Here is a 21,932-nt window from a genome sequence, read left to right as displayed (position 1 = left end):
CATTCAGTGGGTTGAAACTGGGATCTAGTTAGCTAGTAAAAGAAAAAGAAATAGAGATCCCTTATAACAATGGGACAAAGAAAAAGATACATGAGTGCTAAATAAACTGAGAAAGAAAGAAAGAAAGAAAGAAAGAGTGACAAACTACCACTAGGTGTCACCAGAAGCACTTAGTGAAGGGGAAGTCCAACAAACCAGAGGTCAGGAGCCAAGAGGTCACGCATGGAACACAGGGATGAAGCAAAGTCAAGGTTAGAGCACAAGCCAGAGGTCAGAAGCCAGGAAGTCACGTAAGGTACAAAGGGGGAAGCAGAGCCGAGGTCAGGGTACAAGCCAGAGGACAAGAGCCAGGGAACAACGTCAGAGTCAGGGACCCGGGGGAGAGGAAAAACAGCAGGTCTGGGGTAGGAGGACAAGATCAAAGCACAAACGAGATCCAGAGCACTTACTGCAGGCATGAACTATGACTGGCGGCGCTCCAGGTGAGGTTGCTCCCTAATGAAGCAGAACAATCATCCGGAACGAGGCGCCTGAAAAGAGGCTCCTCCTGTAATGCCTGCCTGGATCCACAGACTCAGATGGGCTGTAAAGGGGAGGCTAGAGGGAAGCCACTCACCAATCAGGACCCCCAGAACCCTGAAACCCTTTAACACCTATACAGGGATTTGGAATTACACAGGGCCCTGGAGATTACTACCTGTGGAAGGCTGCAGTCCGATGAGAGTAGTAGTCAGGCAGGGTCAAACCAGGAATTGCGGAACAGGGACAGAATCAGCAGACAAGGACGTAATCAGAAAACGTAGCAGAGGTCAAATCCGGATCAGGCAGTGAGGTACAAAAACAGCAGGCAGAAGGGTAGTCAGGAAACAAGCGGAAGTCAGCACACAGGAATCAGAAAACAGAATAGGACGTAATAGGAGCCAGGAAAATCAGAACTATCTCTGGCAGTGGTCATGTGACAGGAGGGGGAATAAGAAGGGTGTGGTGTCTTCCCATTGGCTGTAGCTGAACACTGGCAACTTCAGCTGGAAGACACATGCCACCCACAGTCAGCCAGCGGTACTGCAGATCCCAAGATAACCCAGCCCAGTGGATGATCGGAGCCTGCGCCCACCGGTGCCGCTGGCATCGACTCCTCTCCCATCACCAGCACCATCCACGGCAGAAACACGGCATCACCTGGCGATCGGAGCAGAAGTCACTGGAGCAGACTGCGGCGGTGACGTAACGCCTCCCAACACCAGCGCAGGAACCGAGGACAGAAAACCACATTTCCACTGGCGCAAAATACAAAACAGAACACCGGCTCTGCTAGAGAGCAGAGCACCATGGAAAGAAAGAAAGAAAGAAAGAAAGAAAGAAAGAAAGAAAGAAAGAATGACCCCTAAAAGAAATGGGGTAAAACATTAAACAGATAGATAGATAATAGATGAATGGCTAATAGAGAGATAGATAGATTGATAGCATGGGGGTACATCAATCATGCTTTGGGGTTGTGTTGCAGCCAATGGCACTAGGAGCATTTCTCGAATAGAGGGAAGAATGGATTCAATGAAATTTGAACAAATTCTTGATGCAAACATAACACCATCTGTAAAAAAGCTGAAATTGAAAAGAGTAGAAAAGAGGAAAATAGAGGATAGCTTCTACAAACAGATAATGATCCTAAACACACGTCAGAATCCATAACAGACGACATCAAAAGGTGCAAGCTGAAGATTTTACAATGGCCCACACAATCCTCTGATCTGAACATCATTGAAAATCTGTGGCTAGACCTCAAAAGAGCAGTGCATGCAAGACAAGCCAGAAAACTCACAGAACTGGAAGATGAGCCAGGAATCTCACAGAACTGGAAGACGTCTTCAAGGAAGAACAATGCATGCAAGACGAGCCAGAAATCTCACAGAACTGGAAGACGTCTTCAAGGAAGAGCAGTGCTTGCAAGACGAGCCAGGAATCTCACAGAACTGGAAGAATGGATGAAAATCCCTTAAAGGGAACCTGTCATCAGAAATTTCGCCCAAAAGCTAAAAGATTCCCCCTCTGCAGCTCCTGGGCTGCATTCTAGGAAGGTTCCTGTTATTATTGTGCCCCATGTGAGACCAAAATAAAGCCTTTATAAAGTTCTACCTTTTTGTATGCAGCTTCTGTAAATCTGTCACGGGGGCGGGCTCTCTGCCGTCCGTTATTTTGCCCCCTGGTCCTGTACGCCGCCCCCATCGCTCCTTTCCATATCTGATGCACCGCCCACTGCTCCAGCCATCCCCGCGCATGCCCAGTGCCAGTCTCACAGGACTGAGCAGTGTGAACGCTGGTGACATGTGCGCAGGCAAGTGATTATGGACGGGACTGTGACTGTTATCAGCAAGTACCCGCCCATAATCTCGTGAGCGCGCAAACCTCTCCAGCATTCACACTGAGCTCAGTGTAGATGCTAGACTGTATGGGCTGCTTCCAGGGATGACGTCCCTTTGTCATGTGATAGTATTTCGAACACGCCCCTATCACATGACAAAGGGACGTCATCCCTGGAAGCAGCCCATACAGTCTAGCATCTACACTGAGCTCAGTGTGAATGCTGGAGAGGTTTGCGCGCTCACGAGATTATGGGCGGGTACTTGCTGATAACAGTCACAGTCCCGTCCATAATCACTTGCCTGCGCACATGTCACCAGCAGTCACAGTGCTCAGTCCTGTGAGACTGGCACTGGGCATGCGCGGGGATGGCTGGAGCAGTGGGCGGTGCATCAGATATGGAAAGGAGCGATGGAAGCGGCGTACAGGACCAGGGGGCAAAATAACGGACGGCAGAGAGCCCGCCCCCGTGACAGATTTACAGAAGCTGCATACAAAAAGGTAGAACTTTATAAAGGCTTTATTTTGGTCTCACATGGGGCACAATAATAACAGGGACCTTCCTAGAATGCAGCCCAGGAGCTGCAGAGGGGGAATCTTTTAGCTTTTGGGCGAAATTTCTGATGACAGGTTCCCTTTAAGCAAGAACTGAAAAACCCTTAGCTGCTACAAAAAAGTGTGTACAAGCTGTGATACTTGCTAAAGGGGATGCTACTAGGTACTAACCATGCAGGTGGCCAAACATTTGCATTTTCCTTTTTTTTGTTGCCTAAAATACAAAGGAAATGTGTCATCTTTAACTTTATGCCTTTTAGAGATCATTTCATCTTCAACTTTCTTAACTATTCACATTAACATGTCATTTTGACCATGGGTGCCCAAACTTTTGCATACCACTGTAGATAGATAAATATTAAAGAGAAAGAAAGAGAAAGAGAGAGAGAAAGAAAGAAACAAACAAAGTGAGAGAAGGAAAGAAACAGATAAAGAGAGAAAGATGAAATGGTCTCTTAAAAGATACATAGTTAGGCAGACAGATAACAGAATTATTAAAGGAAAGACAGGAAGAAAGAAAGAATGAAAGACAGAAAAAGAAAGAAAGAAAGAAAACAATATGGATAGAGCTATTAGATGGAAAGAAAGAAAGTAAGAACGAGAAAGAAAGAAAAAAAGAAAAGAAAAAGAGAAAGAAAACTATATGGATAGAGCTAATATTAGATGGAAAGAAATAAAGAGAAAGTAAGAAGAAAGAAAGAGAAAGAAAGAAAGAGAAAGAAAGAAAAAAAGAAAAGAGAATGAGAAAGAAAACTATATGTATAGAGCTAATATTAGATGGAAAGAAAGAGAAAGTAAGAAAGAAAGAGAAAAAGAAAGAAAACAATATGGATAGAGCTATTAGATGGAAAGAAAGAAAGTAAGAAAGAGAAAGAAAGAAAAAAAGAAAAGAGAAAGAAAACGATATGGATAGAGCTAATATGAGATGGAAAGAAAGAAAGAAAGAAGGAAAGAAACAGAGTGAGAGAAGGAAAGAAACAGATAAAGAAATAAAGAGAGAAAGATGAAATGGTTTCTTAAAAGATAGTTAGGCAGACAGATAACAGAATTATTAAAGGAAAGAAAGAAAGAGAAAACAATATGGAAAGAGCTATTAGATGCAAAGAGAAAGAAAGAAAGAAAGAAAGAAAGAAAGAAAGAAAGAAAGAAAGAAAGAAAGAAAGAGAAAGAAAGATCAGATGGGCTCTTAACCTTTGTCCGGCTGAGTAAGTACAATTGTAACTATTCCGTTTTAAAATTGCAATACATTTTTTTTCCCAAAAGCCGTAGAGGGCTGAAATTTCGTGACATCTCTGCAGTTTTGGTCCAGAATATATTGGCCAAATTTCAATAAAATATCTCCACCCCCTTCCGAGATAAGGGGTCGCTGTTAACGTTGTAAAATTCTGCAGCCTGACGAAGGTTAAAAGATGGCTAGATAACATAAATATTAACAGAAAGAAAATATAAGGCACGAATAAAGAGTGAGAGAAAGAAAGACAAAGAAAGAAAAGAGAAAAAGAAAAAAACAAAGCAATCTTCCGTATAGGAGTGTATGGAGCCCGGTGCATTCTGCAGTGTGTGTATCTCGGCTCCTGGTGCTGTTATGAGCAGGGACATTGCAGTGCAGAGCTGTGCTGTGCAGCCTCAGTGCAGATCACTGTACAGTATATATACATTACACTCATGTGACACACACAGAGCAGCACCAGGAGGTTCCTGTACACTGCTCCCTCCTCCATGCCTCCTCCATGCCTCCTCCTCCTCCTCCTCCTCCCTCTGAGGGCTTCTCACATTGAGTAAAGTTCAGCAGACACTGGAGCTCTGGAGTCGCAGGGCTGGTGGCTCCTCACTTCTCCTCCCTTCCTGGCAGATCTCCTATCCTTCCATACAATCACTGAAGAGTTACTACTTGATACATTGTGTGGTCGAATGTCTGGGTGGGAAGAACAAGAAGCCTTTGAGAAGGGGCCAGAACACAAGACCTCCTGGATCAAGAATTTCTTCTGAACTTTTCCTTGGTGCCTTGAGATCTTCTGCTCCTCTCGATAACCATGTTGTGTAATGTATCAGCGATTTGTTTGGATCCTCCAGGGGAGACAGGTTGGAGGCAATCAGGAGGGGCAAGCAGAGCTAAAACTTTAAGGTGAGAAGAACAACTCTAGCTTGTCCTTCACCTGCTCCTGGGTGGTACTGAAGGACAGCACCCAACTGTTTGGCCTTAGCAATGAACTTTTCAAGAGACCCCTTTATCCTTAATGTTGGGGGTGCCAGATATTCCTTTTCCCAGGATGTGATTAAGGATTTTCCGCTGAGGAGGGTGAGCAGGCTCCATGGATGTTCCTCAGAGAAGGATGTCTTAGAGGTTTGTGATGATTACGACCAGGAGAGGAATGAGTATTTCTTTGACAGGCATTCGGAAGCATTTGGGTTTATCATGATGTATGTTAAGTATGGTAAACTAAGGTTCGTACCCCAAATGTGTGAGCTTTCCTTCTACAATGAGATGATCTACTGGGGTCTGGAGTGTTCCCAACTAGAATATTGTTGTCAAAGAAGACTGGATGACCGCATGTCAGACACCTACACCTACATGTCTGATGAGACCAAGCCTGATGAGACTGCAGCCACAGAGGACAGCCAGGCTCCGGGGGAGAAGAAGTGGTTGGAGCGGATGAGGAGGACTTTTGAAGAGCCCACCTCATCTTTGGCAGCCCAAATCTTGGCTGTGGTATCTATTCTTTTTGTCATTGTCTCCATGGTGGTCTTATGTGCTAGCACCTTACCTGACTGGAAGACAGCAGAGAATAGGAGCGTGGAGGAGCACAGGTATACAGCAAGTCTATGGGAACCTTCGGGGTACGAGCAGTCATTATCAATACTATCAGTGTCCGTCTGTCTTGGGGGGGTTTAATTGAACTGTTATGTTACCCTTGGTACCCCCTAACAAAATCATATTTCCTTTGAAAACCTCCCAACTTAGTAATACAACCCTTGGTACCTTCTAACGTAGTCATCTTACCTTAATACCCTCTAACACAGTCATGATATCCTTGGCGCCCTCTAACAGTCATGTTACTCTCTAACATACTCATGTTATCCTTGGTACTCTCTAACATAGTCATGATATCCTTAGTACCCTCTAACGTAGTCATGTTTTCCTTGGCAGTCTCGAACGTAGTCATGTTACTCTCTAACACAGTCATGAAATCCTTGGTACCCTCTAACACAGTCATGAAATCCTTGGTACCCTCTAACACAGTCATGAAATCCTTGGTACCCTCTAACACAGTCATGAAATCCTTGGCACCCTCTAACACTGTCATGATATCCTTGGTACCCTCTAACACAGTCTTGAAATCCTTGGTACCCTCTAACACAGTCATAATATCGTTGGTACCCTCTAACACAGTCATGAAATCCTTGGTACCCTCTAACACAGTCATGAAATCCTTGGCACCCTCTAACACTGTCATGATATCCTTGGTACCCTCTAACACAGTCATGAAATCCTTGGTACCCTCTAACACTGTCATGATATCCTTGGTACCCTCTAACACAGTCTTGAAATCCTTGGTACCCTCTAACACAGTCATAATATCGTTGGTACCCTCTAACACAGTCATGATATCCTTGGTACCCTCTAACGTAGTCATGATATCCTTGGCAGTCTCTAACGTAGTCATGTTACTCTTTAACACAGTCATGAAATCCTTGGTACCCTCTAACACAGTCATGATATCCTTGGTACTCTCTAACAGTCATGAAATCCTTGGTACCCTCTAACACAGTCATGAAATCCTTGGTACCCTCTAACACAGTCATGAAATCCTTGGTACCCTCTAACACAGTCATGAAATCCTTGGCACTCTCTAACACTGTCATGATATCCTTGGTACCCTCTAACACAGTCTTGAAATCCTTGGTACCCTCTAACACAGTCATAATATCGTTGGTACCCTCTAACACAGTCATGATATCCTTGGTACCCTCTAACGTAGTCATGTTATCCTTGGCAGTCTCTAACGTAGTCATGTTACTCTCTAACACAGTCATGAAATCCTTGGTACCCTCTAACACAGTCATGAAATCCTTGGTACCCTCTAACACAGTCATGAAATCCTTGGTACCCTCTAACACAGTCATAATATCGTTGGTACCCTCTAACACAGTCATGAAATCCTTGGTACCCTCTAACACAGTCATGAAATCCTTGGCACCCTCTAACACTGTCATGATATCCTTGGTACCCTCTAACACAGTCATGAAATCCTTGGTACCCTCTAACACTGTCATGATATCCTTGGTACCCTCTAACACAGTCTTGAAATCCTTGGTACCCTCTAACACAGTCATAATATCGTTGGTACCCTCTAACACAGTCATGATATCCTTGGTACCCTCTAACGTAGTCATGATATCCTTGGCAGTCTCTAACGTAGTCATGTTACTCTTTAACACAGTCATGAAATCCTTGGTACCCTCTAACACAGTCATGATATCCTTGGTACTCTCTAACAGTCATGAAATCCTTGGTACCCTCTAACACAGTCATGAAATCCTTGGTACCCTCTAACACAGTCATGAAATCCTTGGTACCCTCTAACACAGTCATGAAATCCTTGGCACTCTCTAACACTGTCATGATATCCTTGGTACCCTCTAACACAGTCTTGAAATCCTTGGTACCCTCTAACACAGTCATAATATCGTTGGTACCCTCTAACACAGTCATGATATCCTTGGTACCCTCTAACGTAGTCATGTTATCCTTGGCAGTCTCTAACGTAGTCATGTTACTCTCTAACACAGTCATGAAATCCTTGGTACCCTCTAACACAGTCATGAAATCCTTGGTACCCTCTAACACAGTCATGAAATCCTTGGCACCCTCTAACACTGTCATGATATCCTTGGTACCCTCTAACACAGTCTTGAAATCCTTGGTACCCTCTAACACAGTCATAATATCGTTGGTACCCTCTAACACAGTCATGAAATCCTTGGTACCCTCTAACACAGTCATGAAATCCTTGGCACCCTCTAACACTGTCATGATATCCTTGGTACCCTCTAACACAGTCATGAAATCCTTGGTACCCTCTAACACTGTCATGATATCCTTGGTACCCTCTAACACAGTCTTGAAATCCTTGGTACCCTCTAACACAGTCTTGAAATCCTTGGTACCCTCTAACACAGTCATAATATCGTTGGTACCCTCTAACACAGTCATGATATCCTTGGTACCCTCTAACGTAGTCATGTTATCCTTGGCAGTCTCTAACGTAGTCATGTTACTCTCTAACACAGTCATGAAATCCTTGGTACCCTCTAACACAGTCATGAAATCCTTGGTACCCTCTAACACAGTCATGAAATCCTTGGTACCCTCTAACACAGTCATGAAATCCTTGGCACCCTCTAACACAGTCATGTTACCCTCTAACACCGTCATGTTATCCTTGGTACCCTCTTAAGACAGTCATGATATCCTTGATAGTTTCTAACGTAGTCATGATACCCTCTAACACAGTTATGGTACCCTTGGCACCTTCTAACACTGTCATGATATCCATGATACCCTCTAACACAGTCATGTAACCCTTGGTACCCTCTAACAGTCATTTACCTTCTAACATAGTCATGACATCTTAGGTACCCTCTTACACAGTCATGTTATTCTTGTACCCTCTCACGTAGTCATGTTATCTTCTAACACACTCATCTTACCCTTAGTACCCTCCAACTTAGGTTACCCTTGGTGCCCTCTAACTTAGATTACACTTGGTACCGTCTAGCACAATCATGTTACCCTTGATACTCTCTAATATAGTTGTATTAACCTTGGAACCCTTTATCTCAGTTATTAGTTGGATTTGTTGCCCTCTAACTCCCTACCTCCAAGTCTAGGGCTACGGGGCAACTATGATTGTGCAACATGAAGAACACAAACACACATTGCAACCACAAATCTGTTGACTGTCAATGTGGCTATACACAACACGATCTCAACACAACTGGTGCAAACAAATCCAAATCTGATGAATTTGCGGTCCCAGGTTGTGCACAGTTTTGTCATCCTAGACCACATCGTAAATCATGTCCAACTTAGTTTTCTATAATAATTGCACAAATGTCTTTGTTGCGCAACTTTTCCGTAACTTCAGTTTTAAGGTTGTGCAATCAAAGTGGCCGTGTAGCCCTTACCTAAATTTCCAATTGTTGTAGAACTATGACCCCCAACCTTCTGTTGAAGTTTTGCAAATGTTGGAGACCACAACTCTGATGGAGTAGAGACTAGAAAGACCCCGCACTGAATAACATTACCCGGAGAGGAGTCTCTGCTGCACAGGAGTGACTGGGGGATTACAATATATATATAAACACTTGTAGAGTAATCCTGATAGACCTCATTATCTGCTGCATCCTCCAAACCTGCCAGTGTTTACTAAGGAGGGAGACACAGCATTTTAACCTATTGCCTGCCAGTCACTAGCATACGCAATTGATACATGTGTTTATAAATACTGCTGAAAATAGAAAGGGCAGAGGTAAATATTTATAGCCGGTGCCTGACGCCTGATACATTATTGCTCCTATAGTGTAATATTTACATTAGTAACCATCTCTTTATTACAGTGTATTACACCAGTGCTGCTCACATAGGACAGTGATGGGGAGTGACAGCGCCTGCGACCAGATGATCTGCGACAAAAATTACATGCATCCAGTCCATTAGTATTTTATTCTCCACCACACACAATAAGTGGAGATTAGAGTTGAGCGGATTGGTAATAATCCGGGTCCGGCGGATCCGTCGCGGGTTGTCACAGAAGTCCGGATCCGATCCAAAGAGAGAGAGAGAAAAAAAAAATCCCAAACCCGGATCGTGCAGCCGGATTCCCGGGTCCAGGTCGGACCCGAATCGGACCCTGAAACCGCGCGGATCCAAACTTTTACAGTTTGGGTCCGCTCAACACTAGTGGAGATATATTAGAGATTTGGAAATCTCTGCAATGAAAAAATCTCCAGCAACTAAAAACTCTGTAGATTTTCTTTTAGCCAAAATTCTATGGATCTGCATCTTTTACTCTTATAAATCGCTTTTGCAATTGGGTTTGGCCTTTTGCAGTTTTTTGCGTCCATGCACACTCAAATTTAGTATAAACTGTGATCATAAAAGCACCAAAAACAACAGATAAAAGAATACCAAACTCCCCATCAGGCTGTCACTGTGGGCTCACTGACAGATTCTTAGTTAACTCATTCTGCAGCTTGGCCTTTTGCAGTTTTTTATGCCCATGCACATTCAACTTTGGTATAAACTGTGATCATAAAAGCTGAAAAAAAACACAGATAAAAGAGTTACAAACTCCCCATCAGGCCATCTCTGGGCTCACTGAGAGCTCACTGACAGATTCTTAGTTAACTCATTCTGCAGTTTGACCTTTTGCACTTTTTTGCGTCCATGCACATTCAACTTTGGTATAAACTGTGATCATAAAAGTTGAAAAAAACACAGATAAAAGAGTTACAAACTCCCCATCAGGCCATCTCTGGGCTCACTGAGAGCTCACTGATGGATTCTTAGTTAACTCATTCTGCAGCTTGGACTTTTGCAGTTTTTTATCCCCATGGACATTCAACTTTGGTATAAACTGTGATCATAAAATCTCCAAAAAGAACAGATAAAGAATAACAAACTCCCCAACAGGCCGTCACTGTGGGCTCACTGATAGATTCTTAGTTAACTCATTCTGCAGCTTGACATTTTGCAGTTTTTTATGCCCATGTATGTTCAACTTTGGTATAAACTGTGATCATAAAAGCTCCAAAAAGTACAAATAAAAGAGTCACAAACTCCCCATCAGGCCGTCCCTTGGCTCACTGACGGATTCTTAGTTAACTCATTCTGCAGTTTGGCCCTTTTCAGTTTTTTTGTGTCCATGCACACTCAAATTTAGTATAAACTGTGATCATAAAAGCACCAAAAACACAGATAAAAGAGTTACAAACTCCCCATCAGGCCATCTCTGGGCTCACTGAGAGCTCACTGACAGATTCTTAGTTAACTCATTCTGCAGCTTGACCTTTTGCACTTTTTTGTGTCCATGCACATTCAACTTTGGCATAAACTGTGATCATAAAAGCTGAAAGAAACCACAGATAAAAGAGTTACAAACTCCCCATCAGGCCATCTCTGGGCTCACTGAGGGCTTACTGATGGATTCTTTGTTAACTCATTCTGCAGTTTGGCCTTTTGCAGTTTTTTTATGCCCATGTACATTCAACTTTGGTATAAACTGTGATCATAAAAGCACCAAAAACAACAGATAAAAGAATAACAAACTCCCCATCAGGCTATCACTGTGTGCTCACTGACGGATTCTTAGTTAACTCATTCTGTAGCTTGGCCTTTTACAGTTTTTTATCCCCATGCACATTCAACTTTGGTATAAACTGTTATCATAACAGCTCCAAAAAGCACAAATAAAAGAGTTACAAACTCCCCATCAGGCCATCTCTGGGCTCACTGAGGGCTCACTGATGGATTCTTAGTTAACTCATTCTGCAGCTTGGCCTTTTGCCGTTTTTCCTCCCCATGGACATTCAAATTTGGTATAAACTGTGATCATAAAAGCTCCCAAAAGAATAACAAACTCCCCATCAGGCCATCACTGTGGACTCACTGACAGATTCTTAGTTAACTCATTCTGCAGCTTGACCTTTTGCAGTTTTTTATCCCCATGGACATTCAACTTTGGTATAAACTGTGATCATAAAAGCTCCAATAAGAACAGATAAAATAATAACAAACTCCCCATCAGGCCGTTCCTAGGCTCGCTGACAGATTCTTAGTTAACTCATTCCGCAGCCAGCAATAAAGTAAAAAATGTGGCCTTTTGCAGTTTTTTTGTGTCCATGCACGCTTAACTTTGGTATAAACTGTGGTCATAAAATCTCCAAAAAGAACAGATAAAAGAATAACAAACTCCCCAACAGGCCGTCACTGTGAGCTCGCTGATGGATTCTTAGTAACCTCATTCCATAGTCTGCTATAGACACTGCAATGCAGAAACTATAGTACAACATTTTTAATCAAACCCAATTGCAAAATTTAATTTTAACTCCAAATACAAACTCCCTAACAGGCCGTCACTGTGGGCTCGCTGACGGATTCTTAGTTAACTCATTCAGCAACCAGCAATGGACAAAACTATATCGCAACATAACTCAATTGCAAAATTAGTTTTAACCCCAAATACATGCATTTAAGTAAAACATGGGGTAAAACGTGCCAAAACCTAGCAGTCGGTCTTTTATTCGTCTTCTCTAATAGGCTTTCTATCTTCCATGTCCTTTATGCAGCTTCATGTCATTATTATATTTTTATACTTCTTATGATGGGAGTTTTAGCTTTACAATGTCTGCAAAACCATAGGATTCATGTAATAATAGAGAAAAGGGCTGTGTTTGTAGATTCACTGTCACCATAGACAGCACATGCTGAGATCTGTTGTAGTACATGACAAGTTGAGCTCGGCTACACCTGTACACAGCACGCAGCCAGATCCAGCAAAGTGATGGGTTAAATCCTAGCCTGCAGAGGAATCCCTCCTTGTGGCTGGGGTTTGCGCTCCTCCAGCCGGATGCTACAGGCACAGTATGGGGGATCCGGGCATGTGTTGTACAGAAGGTTATTGCTATCTCCCATGCCTGGTGGTGGTGGGTGATGAGCGGCCGTAGGGGGATCGAGGAGGGGGCTGTAGTCACTGGGCTCCCAGCCCTGGGTCAGTAATTACCTTTAATTCTATCACAATTACAGCACAAATCATTGGCAAATTATGCAGCGCGGCACGAGCGGAGTGGCGTAATGTGCGCGGATTACGCAGGAAAGCGCGGTGCTGTTTATGGCGTCCTGTGCACTCTGTATATAGGGGTTCATGCATTCAGCAGAGCTTGGTACAAGGAGCTTCTATGATGGAGCATGAAGTCCCCATAGCTCTGTGCTATACTATGTGCCGCCATATGGTGTATGCAAACAGCGCCACATATAGGCTGGGTGGCACGGCGGCTTTGGGTACGACACAGGTTACATGGACAAATATTGTTGTATCCTGCTGCTCAGAGGCAAAGCTTAACATGGGACGAAGCACATCCGAGGGGGCTCATACTCCGTCCGGGTAACCATGTCTGCAATCATATTGGGTAAAGGGGACCCCCAGCTGCTGACCATGCTGCTACTGTCCCAAAAAATATCAGTATCTAAAAAGAAGACCAATATTACCGCCATACAGTGACCGCATAGTTGTATATACCAGTCCTGCAGAACATGGAAGAGATTACAGCACAGTTATACATGGTGACTTAGAGCGGACGTTTTCTCATGGAGTCGTTTACTTTCCCATCTTTTCCATCCAGCCCAGACCGACACGACAACTTCTTCAGCCACAAATTATCTGCAAAGTTTACAACACAGATACATTTCACTTCTCACATTTCCAGCACACAGTATGATGTCCCTCAGTCCCCCCACACAGTATGATGTCCCTCAGTCCCCCCACACAGTATGATGTCCCTCAGTCCCCCCACACAGTATGATGTCCCTCAGTCCCCCCACACAGTATGATGTCCCTCAGTCCCCCCACACAGTATGATGTCCCTCAGTCCCCCCACACAGTATGATGTCCCTCAGTCCCCCCACACAGTATGATGTCCCTCAGTCCCCCCACACAGTATGATGTCCCTCAGTCCCCCCACACAGTATGATGTCCCTCAGTCCCCCCACACAGTATGATGTCCCTCAGTCCCCGCACACAGTATGATGTCCCTCAGTCCCCCCACACAGTATGATGTCCCTCAGTCCCCCCACACAGTATGATGTCCCTCAGTCCCCCCACACAGTATGATGTCCCTCCGTCCCCCCACACAGTATGATGTCCCTCAGTCCCCCCACACAGTATGATGGCTCCACAGCCCACACACACAGTATGATGGCTCCACAGCCCACACACACAGTATGATGGCTCCACAGCCCACACACACAGTATGATGGCTCCACAGCCCACACACACAGTATGATGGCTCCACAGCCCACACACACAGTATGATGGCTCCACAGCCCACACACACAGTATGATGGCTCCACAGCCCACACAAAGTATGATGTCCCTCAGTCCCCGCACACAGTATGATGTCCCTCAGTCCCCGCACACAGTATGATGTCCCTCAGTCCCCCCACACAGTATGATGTCCCTCAGTCCCCCCACACAGTATGATGTCCCTCAGTCCCCCCACACAGTATGATGTCCCTCAGTCCCCCCACACAGTATGATGTCCCTCAGTCCCCCCACACAGTATGATGACCAACAGTCCATCCACACACAGTATGATGGCTCCACAGCCCACACACACAGTATAATAGTCCTTAGCACAAACATACACAGTATGATGGCCCTCAGCCCACACACACACAGTATCATGGCCCTCAGCCCACACACACACAGTATGATGACCATTAGCCCACACACACAGTATGATGGCCATCAGCCCTCCCACACACAGTATGATGGCCCTCAGCCCACACACACACAGTATGATGGCCCTCGGCCCACACACACACAGTATGATGACCATTAGCCCACACACACAGTATGATGGCCCTCAGCCCACACACACACAGTATGATGACCATTAGCCCACACACACAGTATGATGGCCATCAGCCCTCCCACACACAGTATGATGACCATTAGCCCACACACACAGTATGATGGCCCTCAGCCCACACACACACAGTATGATGACCATTAGCCCACACACACAGTATGATGGCCCTCAGCCCACACACACACAGTATGATGACCATTAGCCCACACACACAGTATGATGGCCCTCAGCCCACACACACACACAGTATGATGACCATTAGCCCACACACACACAGTATTATGGCCCTCAGCCCTCCCACACACAGTATGATGGCCCTCAGCCCTCCCACACACAGTATGATGGCCCTCAGCCCTCTCACACACAGTATGATGGCCCTCAGCCCTCCCACACACAGTATGATGGCCCTCAGCCCTCCCACACACAGTATGATGGCCCTCAGCCCTCCCACACACAGTATGATGGCCCTCAGTCCATCCACACATAGTATGATGGCCCTACAGCCCACCCACAGACAGTATGCTGACCTTCGGTCCCCCCATACACAGTATGATGGCCCACAGCCATAATACAGGATGTACCTCAGGATCAGTACAGGATCAGTAATGTAATGTATGTACACAGTGACTGCACCAGCAGAATAGTGAGTGCAGCTCTGGAGTATAATACAGGAGGTAATTTAGGATCAGTACAGGATAAGTAATGTAATGTATGTACAGTTGAAAATACCTGAAAAAGTAAAGAGTATAAGAGAAGTACTTATGTGACGTGATCCTGATCAGTGTGATTCCTGTACCTCGGAGCTGTGATCAGACAGATATAGGGCAGAGTGCAGTGTGTGGTGAGTGGCGCTCGCTGTCTGCCGTACACTGTGTGCTGACCGCACATTCATAGTCAGGGATAATTCTGCTTCAGCAACAAGATAAACTGCATCTCCGGAACATTGTGACAGGATGTTTTTTATTGAATGGAGAGTAATATAAATCTTTCTTTGACCACTCTGCAGATATGTCTGTGAGCGCAGAATGCCTGTGTGTGAGCGCATCGTCCGGAACATTAGATGCCCGGGGCAGATCTGCACTATTGATTTTCTCATAAGAGATTTGTATTAACTATCGGTATACTGAGCCGGATTGATCCACAGCATATGGCTTACAACAGCGTGAATGTGTCCAAAAGATAAACACATAAACCGCAAATACAGAGAGTCCATAGTGACCTAGCAAGGAGAGAAAAGCTACAAGAAGGCGGTCCAGACTGCTTTTTCACATTCTGTTAATGAATCACCCATCTCGTGATGTGGCAGTAAACTCCATTGTGCTTTTACAGTAAAGAATCCCTTCAATGTCAATGGCAACACCAGGGAATGGCAGCATGACCCTTGTCATTCTATACCGAGGAGAGATTATTCTGCTTTATTTCTAGTAGAAAAGGATTTTTTTGCACTTAAAGGGAATCTATCACCAGGTTTTCCCACCTAATCTTAGAGCAGCATAATGTAGGGGCAGAGGTCCTGATTCCAGTGATGTGTCACTTACTGGGCTGCTTGCTGTACTTTTGATAAAATCCCTGTTTTATCAGCAGGAGGTTATTACTGCAAATCTGCTATTATGTATTCCTCAATATTTATGAACTCTGTGCAATCCCGGCCTCACCACTGATTAGCAGCTTTCTGACTATGCACAGTGTATACAAAGAGCTGCCAATCAGTGGTTTGGGCGAGGTTATACAGAGCTCTGTAATATGAGGCTGGGTGGTAGCCGGGGGCGAGGGACGTTGTCCAGCACCCGCCTGATACGTTACAGAAACTGGGGATGGAGTGTGCGGTGGAGAGGCTGGTGTGGAGTAGTTACCTGTGAAACATGGTGCTTGTAGGCTATAAGCCCACTGCTTAGCGTCCAGTTCACACAGTGCGGTTTTTCTACCATGAGAATTAAAGACGCACTGAGACCAGTTACTGAACGTTTCCACTTTACTCATAAAGTTCACAGACCGATGTTCTTCTCCTACAGAGAGGGACACGTTCTTTACAGGCATAACCTTCACAATACACTGCGGCTCCTCCTTAACAGGTGTGAACAGAGTCCCACCAGCTACTAGGAGCATGAGTTTCTCTACCTCAGGTATAGGCACTTTGCTGATCCCTGAGAGGATATTCCAAACTGGGTTGAATCCAAGGATCCCAAATCCCGCAGTGACGGTGGCTGTCCGAAGACTAAGGCCCTTTCTGTGACTGCACTATTTCTATTAGCCTGCTTGCCACAGAGGCACTGTTCTTGGTCTCTCTCAATACACCCACGAGCCGCTCTGTTACAATCTGTTTTCTGGCCACCAGCATTTTCTTCCTCCTGCTCTAACTTCTGCCTGTTCTTCCTCACCACACCACTCCTCTCTCCTGTCACACTGTCCTAAGGGAGACACTGAAGCTACGAGCAGTGTAGCTTCAGAGTGCAGTTAGCAGGCAAACCACCAGAGGGCAGTAGAGTAGTCAGTAAACCAGGTCAGCAACAGGATATCTTGTCAATAGCACAGGGATAATCAAATCGTGTTCAGGTGATAGCCAAGGGTCAGAAGCCAGGAAGTCATGTATGCAACAGAGGGTAGAGACAGAGGGGACGTTAGGAACAAGTAAAGGACCGGCCGGGGGCTCTGCTGAGGCTGGGGGTTGTAGTCATATTGACCCCGACCGGCTCACTTCATGAAAAAGTATGAGGGTCGCAGGGGCAGCAGAAGGATGCCAGCCCCCATGAGTGCTGAGAAGATTACCTCTGGATTAGTATACAGTCCCAATAAAGAAGAGGCAGACTCTGGATTCTCATTCAACATCTTCGCTTTATTTACTTGGTAGATCTCTTCTTCCTCTGATACAGGGCACTTCTTTCGCAGACACATCCATTTTCTTGCTATCCTCACTATCCTGGCTGTCCAGAGTTTTCCATCGGCCTCCTGAATTACTGATCCCATTCCCTGCGAATACGGGTGCTCTGGCCATGATGACCTCCCTATTCCTGGGGAACCTCAGCAACATTCTTTCCTGCCAGTCCTCAAACAACAGGGCGACCTTTTCTCCTTCAGGATCTGACTAATCTCCACTCCGTGTTACTCTGCAGCCTCCTTCTTCCTACTCTGCTTCACTCTTCCTATTCTCCTTCCTACTCTCTTTCCCCCGTGCCCCTCCCCTAACTTTTCTAAACTCCCTCCCCTGCAACAAACTATGGGGACCCTTTGCCTTCTAGTGGTGCACTGAGTACTCCACTCCATCCCAACTTTTTATCTGGCTCCTGTCAACACCTTACACAAGGATACAGGTCAGATGCCAAGAAGTCCAAGTACAAGCAAGGGAGGAGGACAAACAGGTCGGGACCGGGATAAGACAGACAGGGAAGGATACACAGTAGACAGGAGCAGATAGTCAGGGACTGGGACAAATGGACGAACGAGGACAATATGGGTGACAATAAGGTAGCTGGGAGGCAGGACAGATCAGGTAACTCACCAGAGCCAGTAACACACGCTGCAGAGCATAAACTATCACTGGCACTGAACCGGAGGTTCAACACCAGGATATAGTGTTCCGGAAACTGGAGTGAGGCAGGGAGGAGTTAACCCTTGACATGACCAGGCCAGGCCAGGCCAGCTGGGTGAAATAATCAAACGACAGAGGCCAATACAGACCTGGATCATGACATCTCCCTGTTACATTACTTCCCTCCATCCCTATCTCTAATTAACTAAAACTAGGAAATCCTACCCATTACATCGCCTTCACTGTGGGCCGGACCTTCCTTAACTAACGCTTTCAGTCCTGCCACTGTACCTTCTATCTGAGACTCCCTTTGAACAGTTAGATAGCCCAGTGCCATCTAGTGGTAGCTGATAGTACTGCGACATAACCCACATGAGAATTTGCACATATTACTCTACACATATACGGTGCAACCAACGATGACTTCAGGGGAGTACAGACCATAGGTCACCCTCTTACAGCTCAGCATTCAGAGAACTGGTAGTTCTGCATCAGAGAAAACAGTGATTTTATCAAAACTGCAGTAAGCAGCCCAGTAAGTGACACATTGCTTGAATAAGGGTCTCCACCCCTACATAGAGCTGCTCTTAGCAGAGCAAATACCTAGCGATCGATAGAGTCCCTTCAATAAGACATGAGCTGCAGACATGAAAACAGCTAGTGCACGATGTTCGGAGCTGTGCTTTTCCTGCTCTGCACACTATGGATATCTTGGCATTATGGCTGCTGCCAGTAATCAGTGGGGTGCGCCAGGTGTCGGACCCCCAGAGATCTGATATTTATCACCTATTTTAAGAGCAGATTATAAATTTATGAGTCCAGGACACCCCCCCTAACATCTATAACGACAAATGGTCCCAAAATGATCATAAGCACTGAATATGTCAGCAATTAGCAATCAATTAGGAGAACACAATGAAAAAACACAAATATACCGTAATTATTGAAAATTCATCACCAATTGTCCGGGGTGATGATCTATACTTGTTTTGCTCTTTGTGATCCCATTTTGGGTATTATTGCAATTTGCATTGATTTTTTTGCTTTATGAGATTTTACTACTTGGGCAATAATCCATTTATTTGCTATTGATTCTATTGAAACGTAACTTGAACAGCCCTTTATGTAATACTATAATGTGTTATTGATTCATTATCATCAGTAACCATGAGATGAGCTCTATTCTTGTGCTTCTTATTAATCTGAATTTTGAAAGCGCGTTATTCCTAAAATAGTAAGCATTAATAGGATGGGGGGTAAGTTACTGACTGCTGGGACCGCCGGCATTCCTGACAGTGGGGCTGTTACTCTGTAGAGTCCCCTCTTGACTGGAGCTGTCACGATTGTCACTACGTGTTTTGTGACTAGGGACAGGCTCAGGGCTAGCTTTTCTTCCCATCTGAGACCATGCACTTTAAACATGTTTTTCCTTTGGGCACATTAGGAGTTAACTCCTTCTTTTGGTGTAGCAGCAGTCCTGCTCAACTGGCAGTGGTTGAACACTTCCGGTGTAGGTATAAGCCCTCTGCTTCCTTGCAGAGGGTGCTGGTTATTCAGTTTAGTCTGAAGCTGTGAGGAGGTGCTTGCTGCTCATGCTGCTGCAGATGCTGTTTATGCTGCTGATGCTGCTGATGCTGTTGATGCTACAGATGCTGTTTATGCTGCTGATGCTGCTGATGCTGTTGATGCTGCTGATGCTGCAGATGCTTTTTATGCTGCTGATGCTGCTGATACTTCTGCTGTTGCTCCTGTCTGTTTCATTGGTGTGTGAAAGTAGCTTGTTTTATTACTGTCTCCTTCCTATGTTTCCACTCCCTGTACACGTTTTGTTGTTCCCTATTGTTTGTATTACGTGTGAGTTTTGTTTGTACCCCTGTCTATCAGTATCATCAGTGGGGTTTTTGATTTCGGTTCTTACCCTTCCCTGTGAAGGGGGTTTTACCAGGAGGGTCAAGGATAGGAGACAAGGACGGGGGCCCAGACCTCGCTACCTTTAGGCTTACCTCTGGGTTGAGGGAAAGCCTAGGTTATACTTAGGGGTACTTTGCACGCTGCGACATCGCAAGCCGATGCTGCGATGCCGAGCGTGATAGTCCCCGCCCCCATCGCAGCTGCAATATCCTTGTAATAGCTGCCGTAGCGAACATTATCGCTACGGCAGCTTCACATGGACTCACCTGTCCTGGGAGGTCGCTCTGGCCGGCGACCCGCCTCCTTATTAAGGGGGCGGGTCGTACGGCGTCACTGCGACATCACACGGCAGGCGGCCAATAGGAGCGGAGGGACGGAGATGAGCGGGACGTAAATATCCCGCCCACCTTCTCCCTTCTGCATATCCTACGGGAGCCGCGGTGACGCTGGTAGGAGATGTTCCTCGCTCCTGCGGCTTCACACACAGCGATGTGTGCTGCCGCAGGAGCGAGGAACAACATCGGACCGTCGCGTCAGCGTAATTATGGATTACGCCGACGCTGCAGCGATGATACGATTACGACGCTTTTGCGCTCGTTAATCGTATCATCTAGGCTTTACACACTACGATGTCTCCTGCGATGCCGGAAGTGCGTCACTTTCAATTTGACCCCACCGACATCGCACCTGCGATGTCGTAGTGTGCAAAGCCCGCCTTAGTCTGAGGCTCATAGGGGCTTCCATCCAATGAGCCCCCCCTTTCCTGACAGGAGCGCAGGACATTCATTCTGGGTGTGCCGGATAAAGACAAGCACTCCACTCCTCTATTTCCTGCAGTCGCATAGACAATGAATGGAGGTGCGCATGTTCGACCCCTGATCCATTGATATGGGGCTCTTCAGAGCAACATTCTCTGGATCAGTGGGGGTCCCTGTGGTTGGACCCCCAGCAACCAGGAAATGATTCTCTATCTTATGGATCGATTTTGATGTGTTTGACAGTCCTACTGGTCGCACTGAACATTTGTAATACATTTAGAAAGATAATACACTGAACAAAAACATAAACCCAACACTTTTGTTTTTGCACCCATTTTTCATGAGCTGAACTCAAAGATCTAAGACTTTTTCAATGTACAAAAGGCTTTTTTATCTCAAATATTATTCACAAATTTGTCTTATCCTGTGTTAGTGATCACTTCTACTTTGCCAAGGTAATTCATCCACCTCACAGGTGTGACATATCAAGATGCTGATTAGACAGCATGATTATTGCACAGGTGCGCCTTAGTCTGGCCACATTAAAAGGCCACTCTAAAATGTGCCGTTTTACAGTGTTGAGAGTGTCCAAAGGTTCAGAAAACAAGTCAATATCATGTGTGACCACCATTTGTCAGTCTGCCATCTGCACTGAACAATGAAAACTTGGATTCATCCATGAAGAGAACACCTCTCCAGCGTGCCAGATGCCATCGAATGTGAGCATTTACCCACTCATGTTGGTTACGACGATGCTCTGCAGTCAGGTGGAGACCCCCGATGATGAGAATGATGAGTAGTAGATGAGCTTCCCCGTGACGGTTTCTGACAGTTTGTGGAGAAATTCTTTGGTTTTGCGCCGATTCTTGCAGCCGCTGTCCGGGTGGCCGGTCTCAAATGATCATGGAGGTGAAGATGCTGGATGTGGAGGTCCTGGGCTGGCGTGGTTACACGTGGTCTGTGTTCTGAGGCCAGTTGGATGTTCTGCCAAATTCTCTGAAACATCTTCATAAACGGCTTACGGTTGAGAAATGAACAATCAATTCACAGGCAACATTCTCCTGCAGTCAGAATGCCAATTGCATGCTTCCTCAGTGACCTTTTATTGTGGCCAGCCTAAGGCGCACCTGTGCAATAATTAAGTTGTCTAATCAGCATCTTGATATGCCGCA

The 21,932-nt window shown here is 45.4% G+C and overlaps 1 protein-coding gene across 2 annotated transcripts in view; it reads left to right on the top strand.

Moving 5' to 3' along the window:
- The first annotated feature begins 4,708 nt into the window (after positions 1-4,708).
- KCNG3 (potassium voltage-gated channel modifier subfamily G member 3) overlaps positions 4,709-21,932 on the top strand; it is a 49,387-nt gene continuing 32,163 nt past the window's right edge. Inside the window, exon 1 of one of the 2 annotated variants that reach the window (XM_075338008.1) lies at positions 4,709-5,721. In XM_075338008.1, the coding sequence (XP_075194123.1) occupies positions 5,120-5,721 (602 nt within the window). In that variant the 5' untranslated portion in view covers positions 4,709-5,119. Of the gene's footprint in view, positions 5,752-21,932 lie in introns of both variants that reach the window. The other variant, XM_075338007.1, reaches the window with a different exon arrangement.

The sequence above is a fragment of the Anomaloglossus baeobatrachus genome, chromosome 3, assembly GCF_048569485.1.
Source record: "Anomaloglossus baeobatrachus isolate aAnoBae1 chromosome 3, aAnoBae1.hap1, whole genome shotgun sequence".
Taxonomy (NCBI): Eukaryota; Metazoa; Chordata; class Amphibia; order Anura; family Aromobatidae; genus Anomaloglossus; species Anomaloglossus baeobatrachus.
The sequence above is the reverse complement of the archived record's forward strand: the minus strand, read 5'-3'. Positions and strand labels throughout refer to the sequence as shown.